We start from the raw sequence: 16,148 nt of genomic DNA on the forward strand, positions 1-16,148 counted from the left end.
TACATTCTTTACATCGTTGTAAAGGTGACATCACACGCTGAAGTTGTCTTCTCATCCAGCAGTTACTGAGCAGAAACTTTAAAAATTTGTAACTTTTGAACGGATTGTCCGATTTTCCCCAAACTTTCACTGATGTGTTTTACTAATATAGTAGTGCAGCATTCACTCAATCCACATGTCTATGAAGGTAGACTTGTCCTTAAAGAGGTTCCTGGTTTGAGTCTCAGTCCCGAGGTAACGTCATTTGGCAAGGAAATTTATCCTCACTGCCAAGTCTCTTGGAGGAATCTTAGTGCCATCGGTTCTGTGTGTAGGAAAGTCATACCCTATGAATGCAAAAGAACCAACTTCACTTTTGAGTAGGGAGAAATCCCTGTGAAGTGGTCAAACATGTAAAACTAGTACAGTTACATGTATATGATACAATCAGGCAGTATGACCTAAGGGTCATAGTCTCCAAGTTGACCTTTTGCTGTGCTGGCAGACTACAAGAATGAAAAGGAATAAACAATAACCCATAGATTTATTCTGTATGAGTTTTTATTATTGGATGTATAGCTGGTCAGGAATCACATTGATTCATTTATCAGCAAAGAACATGAAAAAAAAAAATGAAATGGTTTTCCACTTACAAAACAAGTTCTCCACAATTTATAAAAAGGGAGAAATTCTGAGCATATGGAATCTCTGTGGGCAAACTCAAATCAGACTGTTTCACTTATTTGGTTTTGTTTTTAGTTTTCTTCAGTTTTGAATTATGGTTCATGTGTAGCTGTAGGGTGTAAATGAACATCTTGTCATGTTGACCAAATCAATTGCGCACGAAAGCAATATCAGAGAACTCCAGACTAACAGCATGAAAGTTTTGTGAATTGGAGCCGACGGCCTTTATGGCAGCATGAAACTTTTGCAAATTGCCACAAGCAGTCATTGCATTGTGGAGACAAAACATGCATTTTACTTTTGCAAATCCTGGATCTCGCCAAATTCGCAAAAGTTTAATGTACACGCCAAAAATTGGTTTTACAGTAGCCCCCCCCCCCCCCCCCCCCATCAACCTGCAGTATAAGTTATTCTGTGATCACAGTATTTGTGTCCATAACTGAATCATACAATTTCAATCAGACCTACATTTCAAAAACTATCTTGACTTGCATGTACTGCTAAAGGGCCAATGCACTGGATTATTCACTAGATATCAAATATCAAATTACCATACTTTTTGTATAAAACTGTGCATACAACACGACCAGACTGTAGCACACAGTTGTTTTTAGAGTATCTCAAATAAAAGTCTTGAACTAGCATGTTAGATCTTGTAATTCGCAACACATTTTTCCCACATCTGTGTGAGCAAGCTGTGAGTGACTGGATCATTGTAAATCAATATGAAATAGATATTCATTACAAAATGATTCATCTCTTATTGGTACAGTCTGCAACCTCTGCTGAATCATAACAAATATCAATAGTTCCTGTGTTTTCCAAAGATCAAGTGAATATTCTAGGAATGCATTTCCTCACTGAGTACACTTGGAGTTGTTTCATAAAGATCATACCGGTAGTCATATTTTTTGTTGCACTTCTCACAGTGTTTGACAGAACATCAAAATCAATGTCACTGGTGGTGAATGAAATACATCCCTGCATTTTACAAGTGAGGCAAGAGGCCAAAAGAACTCTACTTTAAAAATCACAGAAATACCTTGGAACATCTTTCTTTGAGTCAAGAATGCATTCTGTTGCCCATTGTTTCTTCGGAATGTTCCCTATTCTACTGAGAGTCACCGTACTCATCACTGAGAAAATGTAATATCTCATACATGTACTTCAGAAGTAATACCTAATCCTCCCCATGTCTTTTCATGATTACAAGTTCAGTGTCTCGAGAAATACATGGTAGCCGCTGAGATAGTCAAGACTTATTGCACATTATAATTACTTCACTAACAAGCAACAGAGCAGGACATTGCTTCACTTGTGTCTTCAGCTGCTGCTATTAAAGCAGATTCACAAATCACAGTGAATCTAAGAATTACTGACTTTGGAAACACAGAGAAACCTCTGAGATTACTACCTTAGATTACGACAACTTCAATCTCTCTAATGGCTGCTGGTAATGTAAGGCATCACTTCTTTAGACTTTGATCTCTCTTTACTACAGCATGTAATTGGATACATTTCTAACAACATTTAAGCCATGATATTATCACTACACTCTTCTGTAGCTCTTGCCTAACACATACACTTTCTAATAAGGCACCTTGAGTCCATCCTATTGGAGAAATGATTTTGACATATTGATCTTACAACATGAAACAGTCTCTACTTATCTGTTTTTCTAGCCCCTTCCCCTGACTCATCAATGTTTGCCATGGAAAAAACAACAACATATCTTTTGCCCTGCTATTCAATAACTTCAATATAATATTTTCTTCTGTCTTTTATTATATTGGGCATATCCTCATTTTACATGCCAGAAGCATTACAAGTATGTAGCACATTGCCTCCTTTACTGTAAATGCAGAAATTTTTGCAGTACATTAATTTTTGCGTATTTTGTGCTACTTCTGGCAAGCGAGAATTCTAAAACCTGTAAATATGTTTTTGAGTCGCTCAGCGCAAAATATTATCACGCAAAAATATTGATGTTTACAGTATGTAGGCAATGATGACCATACATGTATGTAGCATCATTTCCATCAGTTACAACTTAATTATATTATGATCTACTCATGCGGCGCGTCCAGCTGCTCCTACCATATTGCCTATTTACCTCTGACAAAATAGTTTTTTTTTTGAAGTATAGCATATTTCTCAACTTATTTGTTTCATTATTACATTATACATGTACACCAACTTCACTGAAGTTATGTTTCTAAAGCTTTGCTCATGAATCTCAGATATGAGCATTTGAACTCTGTCTTCATGAACCCTGAGCTGAGAAAAACCCTCCTGGTTTTTCTCCATGGTCAACTGTTCTGGAATGTAGGTGGCAAGTCCTGCATTACCTCCCTGCCATGCCTGGGTGTTTCTTTGCTTGGACTGGTCATCAGCTGGAGGCCTTGACCACATACTACTGTGTGCACATTGTCTGACCTGTCAATACAACAGAATATGATGCAGTGAAATTTATATCTGGTTAGATAGACAGATTGAGATATACATTGATAGACAGACAAATAAATAGATAAGATAGAGAGAGTGATAGGTAGATAGTGATAGATATATAGAAAGGTAAATAGATAGATAGATAGATAGATAGATAGATAGATAGATAGATAGATAGACAGACAGATAGACAGACAGATAGATAGATAGATAGATAGACAGATAGATAGATAGATAAATAGATAGATGATGAATAAGTGGATAGATAGATGCAAACACATATACAAACAGGTGTACATATCATAGAACCAATGAAAAGAATAATGCTTATTTTCCACTATTAGCTTTTCAAAAATTGCACTAAATACTTGAGATTATGATAGGAATTGATGCTATTCTATGAATTTAGAGCAAAAACTTAATTCTGGGTTGCATATCTTTGTTTCATGTAGTCTCATACAGCAGTCAAGCCTGTAATCTTCTTATTCCCATCCTTTTCTGTTGTGCCATCCCATTTAAATCAGATCTGTGAGGAGTATATGCCTCCATATTGATCCACAATGTGCTGAGGATAATCAAGATCCTCCCTGTTTCTCAGAATAGATCAGAAGCGAGGGTACTGATATAGCTTTGTCTCTTCAACACCAGCACATCCTCACAATTAACTAGGGCTCCTCTCTAGAACTGTCCAATTGGTCTGATTGTTTTGACAACTAGCTTCACTGCTTCATGTGCCCCCTTTATTTTTGTTTAAAAAAAAAGAAATAAAAAGAAAAAATGGAAGGGGGCACATGCACCCCCCTTTAATATTGTCAAGGCTCCCCTCCCCCTTTTACAGAATTCCTGGATCCGCCCCTTAAGGAGATGTCAATACTTTTTTTTTTTTTTTTTGTACGCATCATGAAGTGATACTGACATTTTCAGGAGGCCTCCTGCAGAATCAAGTGGAGTTCTCAGCTCTTCATTGACTGATCAGGGAAAATGCTTTGTTTACATTTAACATAGACTCACGTGTCTTGCCATGCATCCATACCAGCCACATCAGGAACATGAATGAACTGACACGACTTCAGAATAACCTGCAGCACGCAAAGACAATAATGGAAAATCATTGCAGGTACTAATTGTGATCCATCATCATTACATACAAATTATCAAATGCATCCAGAGACTCCAACTCTCCCGTTTTCGACGGGAGATCTCCCGCCGAAAACCCATTTTTGCAAAATCTCCCGTTCTCCCGTTTGAGATTTAATTTCTCCCGCCCTGGCTCTTTGTCTCCCGTTGGAAAGGATTTCTTACATATTTCTATCGTATGTTGAAAAAATAAGCCTTAGATAGCACCAAACAGCATCTAGAACCCTAGGAACTTCGCGCTTCGCACACATCAACTTGGAGTCTCCCGTTTGCTAGGGGTTTCAGGCGGGAGAATCTCCAGATCAGAAGGTGCTTTGGGTTGGAGTCTCTGTGCATCATTGATGCATTTAAGCATGCAGGAGATCAAACACCATGTGAACATGCTTCAGTGAAAAGAATAACATTCAAATTTCAAACTACTCATAGACATTGAAATTTAGACAGGAGACTGTTAACATATTCTCAATTGTAAACTAATCTCAGAATCTGAACTTTCAGCATTATTTAGCAAATTTTCCTGGCTTCCTCACAGAGATTTCTTGCAGAGAGAACAAACAGAAAATACAGAACAGAATTAAAAATAAAGACTCACCCTCTGGATGGTCTGTAAACCTTGTCCAAGTTGTACTTCCCACCCATTCAGTCTCTGGTCCACAGACACTGACAAGAAGGTCAACTCCTGGGGCATGAACAAAAGCCCTGGGCAACAAAAGAAAGGCATCATCCTAAAAGGATCAAGAAATAAGCTTACAAAAAAAAAGGGGGGATGGGGCAGTGCTTTGAATCTAGGGGAGAAAGACAATCTGACAATGGACATATTATGCCACACAGACTTGGGAGTGTTAACCCATTGAGGACGGGCTGATTTTGCTATGACACGCATTTCCCATAGACACTTGCCCGAGTATACTTGGGACTCGCCCTCAACAGGTTAACAGAAAAGTTTGGAGAACTATCCATGGAAAGGTAAACCAGGGCCCCCATTTCATAAAAGTTGATGTGATAGCAAGTCTTGCTGTAATGGCAATTGTCATGGTAACAACAGGAATCTAGCTTCCTGATTGGCTGATGCTGTGGGAAGTTGCCATTCCAGTAGGAGCTGTTATCCTAACATTTTTTATGAAATGGGGCCCAGAAGGGCCAACGAGAAACTCTCAAGAATTGAATGGTAGACAAAAGATGCGTAAGGATATACATTGTTTGAGCAAAAACAAAAAAGACTACCCAGAATCAAATATCAATTTAAGAAGAGATTTGGAATATTTATCAAGGAATCTGCTACATTTTAATTGGTAGACTAAAGAAATGCTCTACAAATTGAATGTTTAACATTAAAAAAGACTTTGAGAATAAAAGGATGACAATAAAAAAGTGACAACTACAAATTGAGCAATAGACAGAAATGGCTGATACGATTGCAGTGTTATAATGAAAAGGGCTTAACAATTGAACGGTTGAAATATTTTGGAAACATACCAGTGACTTGGGCAGCATGTGCCCTGTGTAGATGATGTACATCAAGCACAGAGCTCTGAAGTGAATGGTCATCTACAGAGAGTCTGAGTAAGCTCACTGTCAATGCATTGTCATCACCACCACTCACCACTAGCCACAAGTCAGCTGTTGAAATACAAACAAAACATAATTATATATTTATGATACATTACACTGTAAAGCTCTGTGTACTTCAAGAGATACTTGTTACGACAAAGATGCTGGGCTTTGGGATCAAGTTCAGGGCAAGAGACGTGCTGGACTAGCGCTCACCCCGAGCACTGCACGCAGCCTTCATGGCACTCTACCTGAGGCAGACTATTTCAAATATCTTGAGATATGAGAATTGCCTCAAGCTCAGTAGTTACTTTGCTCATTTTGGGTATTTGGGCTTATTTGGGGTACTTGACACCATCACAAAAGTATAATCCCCTGCCTAGTTTGGTTAAATTCCTGCCACCAGATTTTAAGAAGATGAAAGAAGAGTAAAACATAATGAAAACTACATGTAGCTACACAGGTTATTTGGGTCATGCCGTAGGAATCCCCTACAGGGTACAGCCACCAACACTTGCATAAACTATAATTTCCTTACCCCACTTGGTCAAATTCCAACCACCTGCTTTTAAGATTACAAAAGTCACTTAATTTTGCAGATTTGGTATGTACTGCAGATGTCTATATTTTCGTGCTGAGTGGCTCAAAAACATATTCGTAGGTTCTTGAATTCACGTTGCACGACAGTCAACCCATTTCAAAATGTGCAGAGAAAATTGTGAAGATATTTTTGTGGGTATTAGAGTTTGCGCTAGCCAACAATAGCACGAAATGCAAGAAAATTTGTGCGTTTACAGTATGACTGATGGGCAGGGAGCTAAAACAAAGTCAGACTTGCTTCACACAAATTAAATCTCACCTCCAATTTGTCTTACAGCCATGGCATTGACACCAGATTGGTGTGCCTTCCAAGACAATACAATGCGACCCGGGTGTCCACTGGTCATGGGATGCTTTGGAGCAGCACTGCCCCTTTCCTGTGATGTCCAACTCAAAGGGAAAGTTCTCTGGCGGTCTACATCATCACTTTCATTGGATTCTGGTTCATCCTTTGGAGAACCTGATGGCAGAACATCTCTGAGCAAAATGCCTGGTAGAGTTGAAGGTATCATTCTACAATCCGACTGACTGACAGTGTTTGTTGAATCACCACTACAGGCATCGCCTGATAGAGAGCACCTGGTTGTCATAGTAATAACCTCACTCCCAGCTGGCCGGTGCAGAGCATCCTGCACCCTTGCACACGGTATAGAAGACGCTGAATCCTGCTTTATGTCCTCTTCCTGAAATGACATAGATCCTGTGACATTACTATCTACAAGAGATACTCTTGTCCTGTGGTCAAGTACTTTACCCTCACCTGAAAGACTACTTACACTCTCAGTGCTCGTGAGTTGTTCACTGGTGGTGTGGAGGGGGTCCCCAATAGTACTCATATTCTTTTTGTGTTCCAGTGCATCTGAAACAGAAGTCCTCGTAGCTGCATACATTTCAGCCGTTTCATCACCGTCTGCAAGCACTGCATCTTGCTCAATCTCATAAGATATATGCTCATTTCCCTCTGCCTTCTCCTCTTCCTCCTTCTCCTCTTCCTCTTCTTCACTGCATCCAGTCGGTCCCATGTGTTCCTTCACTAGAGTGTGGACACCTCTTGTATCCCATAATGCAATTCTCCCATCAGTACCTCCACTCAGCAGGGCTCTCCCATTACCAATGACACGTCTGGATTTATCCGTTTCGTCAGAGGTCACCTCGACTGAGGTCAAGCTGAGTAGACAGCAATCATGTAAGTTACTGCTGCAGAGAGGCACGATCTTGTTTGCACCTTCCTTGAATGCAAAAATCCTATCGGAATGAAAGAGAAACAAAACGTTCAAGTTGATCTCTTCACAGAGAAAACAAACTAGATGACTTTGCATTTGAAATGGCACCCACCATACTGAAATGATAGAAGAGAGTCCAATTATTGTTCTTCACATTATCACTTCATGTTAACCTATATAATGCATAGCAAAAAATAAATAAATAAAAACAAATCTGAGGAAATTGCATAATTTCACAAAAGGATCCACAATAATGTGGCTTAAATGGCAACAGAAGATCAAGGTAACAGTGTTTGAGAAAATTAGCCATAAAGACTTTATTTGAAAAAAAAATACATAAGCATCACATCCAAAATAATTCTCAACCATGCACAGAATTTTGTGACAAAGTGCACACTTGTGAACTTGCAGACCTTACACAGATTATCAACTTGCTAACAAGGTGTGTACAAGTCTTTTCAGCAATTGCACCTCTTCTAATCCTTTCAAAATGGCTCAAGACCCCATACTCATGCCAATCCCTATTGTCATTCTGATGTTTTTTGTTTTTACTGCAAAACTGGTGTACATCAAGATAATAGGACATGCTATCAACAAATTCCAGAACTTTGTTTGTTTTAACCCCCTCTGCAATGCAGAGTTATATAACATTTTGCTCATGTCTCTAATGCTGTGGACTATCGTGTTTCCCATTCAGCATTTGGTTAGAAATCCTCCGACCCTTTTGTGAAACATCAAATCATTTTCATCAAATAGCTGACTCGGAGATACTGTGCAAAAACTCCCAAGCAGAACTGTTCTCTGTGTGAAATTAAATCACCAATGTGCGAACACACATTCCCTGCATTCTACTGTGCAATTTACACAAAAGAGGTAACAGATATTTACATTAACCATGGCATCACTAAGACTAGTGTTTCTGTATTTTGGATAGAAGGTCAAGAGACATGGTTTTGGTCAAAGACCTTTCTCAAGCATCTTACACTTTACAAAAACAAAAACAAAAACATATAATCAGAAAAATACATACAGTATACACTATATATTTCACAAGTTACCAAAGTTACCAAACCTATCAAAGTATACAGAGTAAAAACTTACTCTATATATACTTTGATATGTTTGGTAACTTGCATTTGTTGGTTGACTCTCACTTTCATTTTGTTGCCCCTTGTTGGTACACCAGATTAGAGCTTGCTGCTTGCTCAACCCCCCCCCCCCTTCTCATGCTGATCGAAAGCTCAGGTCCATTGCTAAACATATAGCGTAAACAGTATCTGAGTGATAGATATCCAATAAAATACAAACATAGTGAATCAACTGTTACAAATATGACACCATAATGTACATCATGGCTAAATTGCTGATTTGATGAGGTAATTTGCAACTTGTACAAGAAAGTTAATGATTCTATATTGAGACTAGACAGCTGTGTGGATGGATGATACAAACTGTGCACAGAATGTAAAGAGGGAAGCAGTTTGGGCTGAGAGGAAAGTGATTATATCTGAACTCATCTCACCGGAGCAATGCATCTGAGCTGGCGACAGCAACCATGACAACGCTCCCCTCTCCACCATCATCATCATCTTCTCCTCCTCCTCTTGGATGACCGAAGACGTCCTTCCTCCAGACAGTCACCGCCATGAATCTTGTCTCTGGATCAAGGGCTGCATCTCTGCGTTGTGCTCTCTTGCGAGATCTGGCCGAGATCAGCGAGGAATGTGAGGCAAGGTGATGGAGTGAGCAGACTTGCCTCAATGTCTTTGGCTCCTGCAAAGAATACATGCATTCTTTCAGTCAGTGTCACTGTATCCAAAGCTAGAAATAGAGGGCCTCCTCTTATACTTTGTCTAGTGCTGTATATAAAGAGATTCTAGCCAACTACTGACAATGGGCGCCATGTCGTTACTGAGCATATTACACATTAGATGGTTAGCATGTATGCTCAGACGTCATAATTGGCAAGCAAAGAGGCGTGTACAGGTAGTTAACAATGGGCACTGCGTGTACACTCTCTTTGGTAACATCATGGCTCCTGTAAATCACGGGACCAGCTATTGACAAATCAAAGGCTTCAAAGCTCATAAACTGAAAACAGAGTTGGCCAGACTCTCTTTTTATAACTCACTGCTTTTGTCAAGGGAAAGAAAATTTTGAGAGCATTTTCAGCTCCTACAGAGAAAATGGCATGTGCAATAAGAGTCATATATTTTTCTACTAGGGTTTGAGATCAAACTACCGTTCTTTTGATTTGTATTTCATAACAAACCTAATAAACAGCTATGAAAGAAGAGAGTGAAAAATATATTCAGTAATTTCAGAGATATGTTAGGGGCCATTCAAAAATAAACACTTAGGAGTGTTGTGCAGCTTCATGCATTCACATCCTTCAGTTCATGCAACAGCATCATCTGAAAATTGGCTCTATGAGCAATGTAAGGAGTGGTACACAAAGCCTGCCATTTCAGACCATGGCAATCATGGTAACTGCTTCAAATTCTTCTCTTTATCCAGTCACAAAGTGGTCCAAAAGTGTAAATCTGCTTAAAAATCATGCCACATACAGTGTTGTTCCCATAAAGTCAAAACCAGTAGGGTAATCCCTCAGATCACAAGACCTCAATGCATCTTGTCCATTTAGGTCTTCCTCACTTTCTGCAAATAACTGAGAGATCTGGTTTGTGACACAGCAAGTCCACAAAGAAATTTCAACACCAAATAGTGTTGTATTTTTGTAAAAAGCTGTGGCATAGTGGATAAGACTCCCGACTCCCAATCGGAGGACCCGAGTTCAAATCCCGCCCAGTGCTTACGTCCTTGGACAAGATATTTTACCCACTATGTCCCTCTCGACCCAGGTGTATAAATGGGTACCTGGCAATGCTAGGGTAATAATAATGGCAGGACCCTCTGGTAGAGCTGTGGTAACACTGAAGAGGCTACCCTGGGTAAATAAGACCTTATTATTATTATAAAATATTACTGATGAATTCAAATGGTATCAAAGGCAGAATGACCCTTCTTGTTTTATAAACATTAACTTTGATTACTCTCACCTTTTGACTGAATTTGACTCGCCAACAGTTAATGGTGAATCTCCCACCAACCGAGAAGAGTAAGTGGCTGTCATTCTTGGACCAGCGTGACTGACAGGTGGCTAGCGCCCTCACACTAGACACGTGTGCATGCAAGCAATGGAGGACTTGTGACTCGCCTAATGTTGCAGGGACTGGTGGGTCACTGTCGGGAACTTGATGTGGCGCTGAATTGCAAGTCAAGGACATCAAAATATATTCTTTGCTGAGAAATATGGCATATACTAAAAGTTTTCAAGTTGTTAATTTTTTAACCCTTACTGTACTTCATTTGCCAATTCTCGGTATCGCTAATGTGCAAAAAACTTGTGGGCACGCTGCCCTGTCACAGATGCAATGTGGGATTCCTTGGGAGCACTGTCACTTCCAGTTGTCTTGCAGGTGTCTTAGTTCCAATGTGATTCAATGCAGTTTTCGTCTGCTTTTCTTTCGTTGCTGCTTTTTTCTTCAGTTAGAATCCAATAAAGAGTTTGAAATTTCAAAATTTTATTGATTTGCGGTCACTATAGAGTCTTGGTTCACTACTGCAAGGCTTCAATGTGCTGGTCACATGATGGAAAGCGAAGAAATCTTCAACAAAAAAACACCCCTGGATAAAGACATGACGTGACTTGAGTGCATATGCAGCCAAAACCAGGGTAAGTTAGTCCCCCGAGCTATCCCATAATGCATCTAAAACGCTCTTGGATCCATGGCACCTAGGTACTGGTGATACTAAAAATGTGCAGCAAAATGGACTGCTTTGTTTGCCAATTAGCAGAGATATCTGGGAACTAATCGTCAATGAATAGAGATTACCCAATTCCCCTAATCCCTATTGTGCAACCTTGGCCTTCTAGTTGGACTGAGACATACTGCTTCACCTAAGAGGGCTTGCTTACTTTACAACTAGGTTAAGTTTGGAGGGATTACTGAATGCTAATGAAAAATGTAAGTACCTGGGCACATGAAGGTTTAATTTGAAGGAGAAGTTTTCCTTGGTCATTCACTACCCAAGTTGTTCATCAACCCCTTTTGAGCAAAATCAGATAATTACATCTCTGTAGGAAAGATTCTTACAGTAAAGTACTGTTTCCTTGTTATTCTTCATGTTAAAAACTGAATTTGAGTACCAGTTATGTGCACAAACCACACAAAAGTGGGCATAATTGTTTGTTTTGGGTAATCGTTAATAGAGAAAGCACACTTGAAATTAAAACGCAGGTAAGAGGTTTGATCTGGTAAAATGTATGTATGCCTAAGTAAACAGATGAAATAAAAAAAACTAGAAATGTCGCTATGGCGACTGTTATGCCTCCGCCATAATGCATGATTCTCCTAATAGGTCTAGATAGTACATGAGGACAATGTGTGATTACATTTTCACAAAATCGGCAAAATATTAAAATGACAAGTTTGTCACAAATGTGTTGAATATTCACCTTCCTTGACCTAGGTTTAATTGGATGAATAGGAGAGCATGTATTTGGGGATTTAAGGACTTTAACTTGACTTTGACCTATTCATACGTTTATGCATTGAGTAATTTTCAAGGTATGGAGAAAAAGTGCAATTTCTGTACTGAATAGTAAATTGCTACCATTTTCATCTGGCCTTTGACCCTAAAATTCATAAGATAATCACTGTCAGGCAGAACATGCATAAATATGTTTAAGTTTCAAGATAACTTGAGCCACTTCCGAGATATGGAGGAAAAAGTTAGTTCAGCACTTTCACTTGATCTTTGACCTTTTGACCTTTGAGGCAAAAAAAAAAAAGAAGAAAAAAAAAACTTTCCAGAGAATCTCTATTAGGTTATATGCATACACCAAGACCAAGTGTTCAAAAAAATAATCCTGCTGGCATTGCATAAACATGAGGGAAATTGTAAAATTTTGAAGTGTTGCCCTTGACCTTTGACCCCATGAACCCTAAATTGTCTAGATAATCACTGCCAGTCAGTACATGTATGTTCCATGAAGATATCTTGAACAATTTCCAAGGTACGGAGAAAAAAGTGAAGTTTTAATATTTTTACTTGACCTTTTGACATTTGACCTTTGACTTCAAACTTTCACCAGAGAATCTTAATTGGGTAATACATGTATACACTAAGTTTCAAGAAAATATCTTCAGGCATTGCATAGATATGGTGGAAACAGTGAAATTTTACATATTTGACCATGACCTTTTGACCTTTGACCTTGAGCATGTGCACCCAAAAGTTGATAGGCACAACTTCACCCCCTAATACACATACATGGCAAGTTTCATTAGGATAACTCAAAAGGTTTTTTAGTTACGCTGTCCACAAAATTCATTACGGACGGACGGAAGGACGGACAGACGGAAGGACGGACGGAAGAACAGACAGACAACCCGAAAACATAATGCCTCCGGCACCACTTCGTGGCGGAGGCATAAAAAAGAAAAGAATCGATGAGAGAAACACTGGAGGGGCATTCCTCATGTTGACAATCAAGGGCTAGATGTTGACATGATGCCGCTGTTCATTGAAAGGATACTTGTGAAAGCAATGATGTTGACTTTTGTATCTTCACTCCCAGTAGCACAGATGTGATAGGTCTCACCTGTATACACACAAATACACATGGCAGATAGAAAAAGTTAGTGGTTATAGGTAAGATGAAAAGAAATCAACTGGGTGAAACACACAGATATATCAACAAACTAACACTTTCACTGATCAAAATGAACAAGATAGAATTGACTGAATTTTACAAAGAGTGAAGGCATAAACTGACAGCTGCAAATCGGGTGAGAAAAAGGGGTGCTGTTCGTTATTCCGAAGGTTCGCTATTCCGAAGGTTTGTTATTCCAAAGGTTCGTTAATCCGAAACACACAAATTCCCAATACCTAGAGGTTCGTTAATCCGAAAATGAAAAAGGGTTCGTTAATCCGAACATTTGTGGCGTTATTCCGAAGGTTCGTTATTTCGAAGATTCATTAATCCGAAAATGAAATTCGGAACAACGAACCTTCGGAATAACGAGTCTTCGGACTAAAGAGCCTTCGGAATAACAAACCTTCGGAATAACAAGCTGTAACCAGAAAAAGCACATAAAAGACAACAATCCATCAGCTTAATTTCACATGCCAAAGTACTGCTCATACATTATCTATACATAGAATGATAGAAAAAGTATTTGTATCATGTTTTTATGTATATGTCTATGTATGTGAACATGTTTACTTGATACATGTATGCAAAAACTCTTGAGGAGAGCTCTATGGAAGACTTCTTCCTCTTACTGTCTTTGAAAAACAAAATATTTTCCAAAAGCTCTCATGCATTGCAGTCTCAAAATAATGTGACACACAGGGGCTCTACACTGTGGCAGACAAAGAATAAAAAAATGTTAAACCAAAGAGCATATGATGACATAAATGGTATCCCGGGGTACCAAATAAAAATCAGCCATTTTGTTGAATTATTTATTTCTTTAAAAAGGTTGTACCCTGGGTGCCAAAAAGAGGAAATTATTTTGGTGCTGAAGCTAGCGCGAGCTAGCCACTGCACTGCACTGCACTAAAGCACACGTTCGTGGTATCGCAGCTTCCATGCACGCATAGTATAGCATGCAGTGGCATGGGAATGCTATGTACATGCACACACAGTGCATGCATTTTCTCTGGCTGTCCTTGAGTGGACGTGAGGTGGCGCTACACAACGCGGTTACCCGGGGTACTACGGTACCCCGGAGTAACGCGTGATGCATCATATATAAAACAGCACTGGTGACACAGTTGCTTACCTGCAAAACAGACTGTTTTCAAGAATTTAATACAAGTAATTTCTCTCCCATGAACGTCATTCTGCAAAGTGATAAAGAAGAGAAAATAGGCATTTGATGTAAATGATTTTATTCTTCAATACTTATATCATTTGACTACTGGTATATATGCTCTCACACATTCAAGAATTTGTAAAGTGTTATACATAAACTGTACATCACCCCCAAAGTACACAATGCCAGACAATGCAGCTCAAGTCTACCCAGTTTCTACTTTTCCCCATTTCAGTCAGAACAATATTTGGAAATAGATAATCATAATGATGAATCATGAAATGATAGCATAGGCATAGAACTAGAGTAAATGCATATCTTCTTCTACTACTATGCCAAATCTAGTCAATCAGGTTTAGAATTTGTAGCCCTCTCTTGAAACCCCCTTGATATCTGCACGTTTGATACATTTACTACAAATGTCTCCATAAAAATAAACAGATAATACTGACACTATCGTTTCAAGTCTGTAAGACTCATTATGACTAAAATTAATTTTGCTCTTTAATAGATAAATGGGATTACAAATTACATGCTATGATCTATCACTACAAGAAAATATCTCACATCAAGTGGACTAAATCAAGCGCACGGTATTTCAGTCCAAGGCTTCTTCAGTGATCACATTCCCCATACATTTGACCGCAATGTTCCCAACCAAGAAAAAACAAACCTTGAGAAGTTTCTGCTTCTGCCAGGCTGAGGCAGGCACACGGCTGAGGAGGAGCTGCTTCATTTTGATGCAGGCAAACGTTGCAGTCTGGTCGTCAAGGAGACCAAAGTTCCATGCTCTGTGTCCTCCTCCGCAGTCCACACGAAGGAGAGCCTCATTGCTGCTGGTGCTCCATACCACAAAGTTCACCTCAAAAAGAGGAAGACAGACATAACCAAAGACATATTAAAGGGATGATATAGTTTTAGTTGAGACCTAATTTCAGGTTTCTAACACTTAATGGTGAGATAATGAAATACCTCTCATGAAATATGAAAGAGCATGTAATTCCAAGAGGGATTCAACGTTTATATGATGAAAATTGGTTTTGAAATGGCTGAGATATAAAAAACAACGCAATCCTAATAAAAGTTGGGACCCATCTTTTATAAGGATCGCTTTGTTTTACTTTGTTTTTGGATGTCTCAGCGATTCCAAAACCAATTTTCATCTAATAAACATTGAATTCCTCTTAAAAAGGTATGCTCTGTATCATTTCATAAGTGGTTTCTTGGTATCTTGTAAAAAGTTAAAAGCCCAATCGTCATCGCCATCAATACTATACCATCCCTTTAACCCTAAACATTTATGTATACTTAGTACCCTTCCATCAAACAGCCATGAACAGGGGCAGATAAAGGAATTCCGTAAAGGGGAGGCACCTTTGCTAAATTAAAGGGAGGTGCACGCACCCCCTCCCATCTTTTTTCTTTTCAACTCTTTTGTTTTAACCAAAAATAGAGAGGGTTGTATGTGCCTATTGCACCCCCTCTGGATCCGCCACTGATGAAAGAATTAAATCTTATAAAACAGAATGATTCCTGAATCACAAACACAACAAGCCTGGTTACTTACGAAGTCATTAATTTGTTCATATCAACACCAGATGAGACAAGAAACTCAAGTTACATTGATTTCATTAACTCT

The 16,148-nt window shown here is 39.0% G+C and overlaps 1 protein-coding gene across 1 annotated transcript in view; it reads right to left on the reverse strand.

Annotated features, from left to right (window-relative positions):
- Positions 1-1,058: 1,058 nt before the first annotated feature.
- LOC140242147 (tRNA (34-2'-O)-methyltransferase regulator WDR6-like) overlaps positions 1,059-16,148 on the reverse strand; it is a 50,152-nt gene continuing 35,062 nt past the window's right edge. Inside the window, exons 16-25 of the mRNA XM_072321911.1 lie at positions 15,183-15,371; positions 14,477-14,537; positions 13,225-13,290; positions 10,682-10,887; positions 9,145-9,395; positions 6,659-7,644; positions 5,725-5,868; positions 4,841-4,947; positions 4,123-4,190; positions 1,059-3,099 (exon numbers count right to left, since the gene is read on the reverse strand). Coding sequence (XP_072178012.1) covers positions 2,973-3,099; positions 4,123-4,190; positions 4,841-4,947; positions 5,725-5,868; positions 6,659-7,644; positions 9,145-9,395; positions 10,682-10,887; positions 13,225-13,290; positions 14,477-14,537; positions 15,183-15,371 — 2,205 coding nt within the window. The 3' untranslated portion in view covers positions 1,059-2,972. The remainder of the gene's footprint in view (positions 3,100-4,122; positions 4,191-4,840; positions 4,948-5,724; positions 5,869-6,658; positions 7,645-9,144; positions 9,396-10,681; positions 10,888-13,224; positions 13,291-14,476; positions 14,538-15,182; positions 15,372-16,148) is intronic.

Source organism: Diadema setosum, chromosome 18, assembly GCF_964275005.1.
Source record: "Diadema setosum chromosome 18, eeDiaSeto1, whole genome shotgun sequence".
Classification (NCBI taxonomy): domain Eukaryota; kingdom Metazoa; phylum Echinodermata; class Echinoidea; order Diadematoida; family Diadematidae; genus Diadema; species Diadema setosum.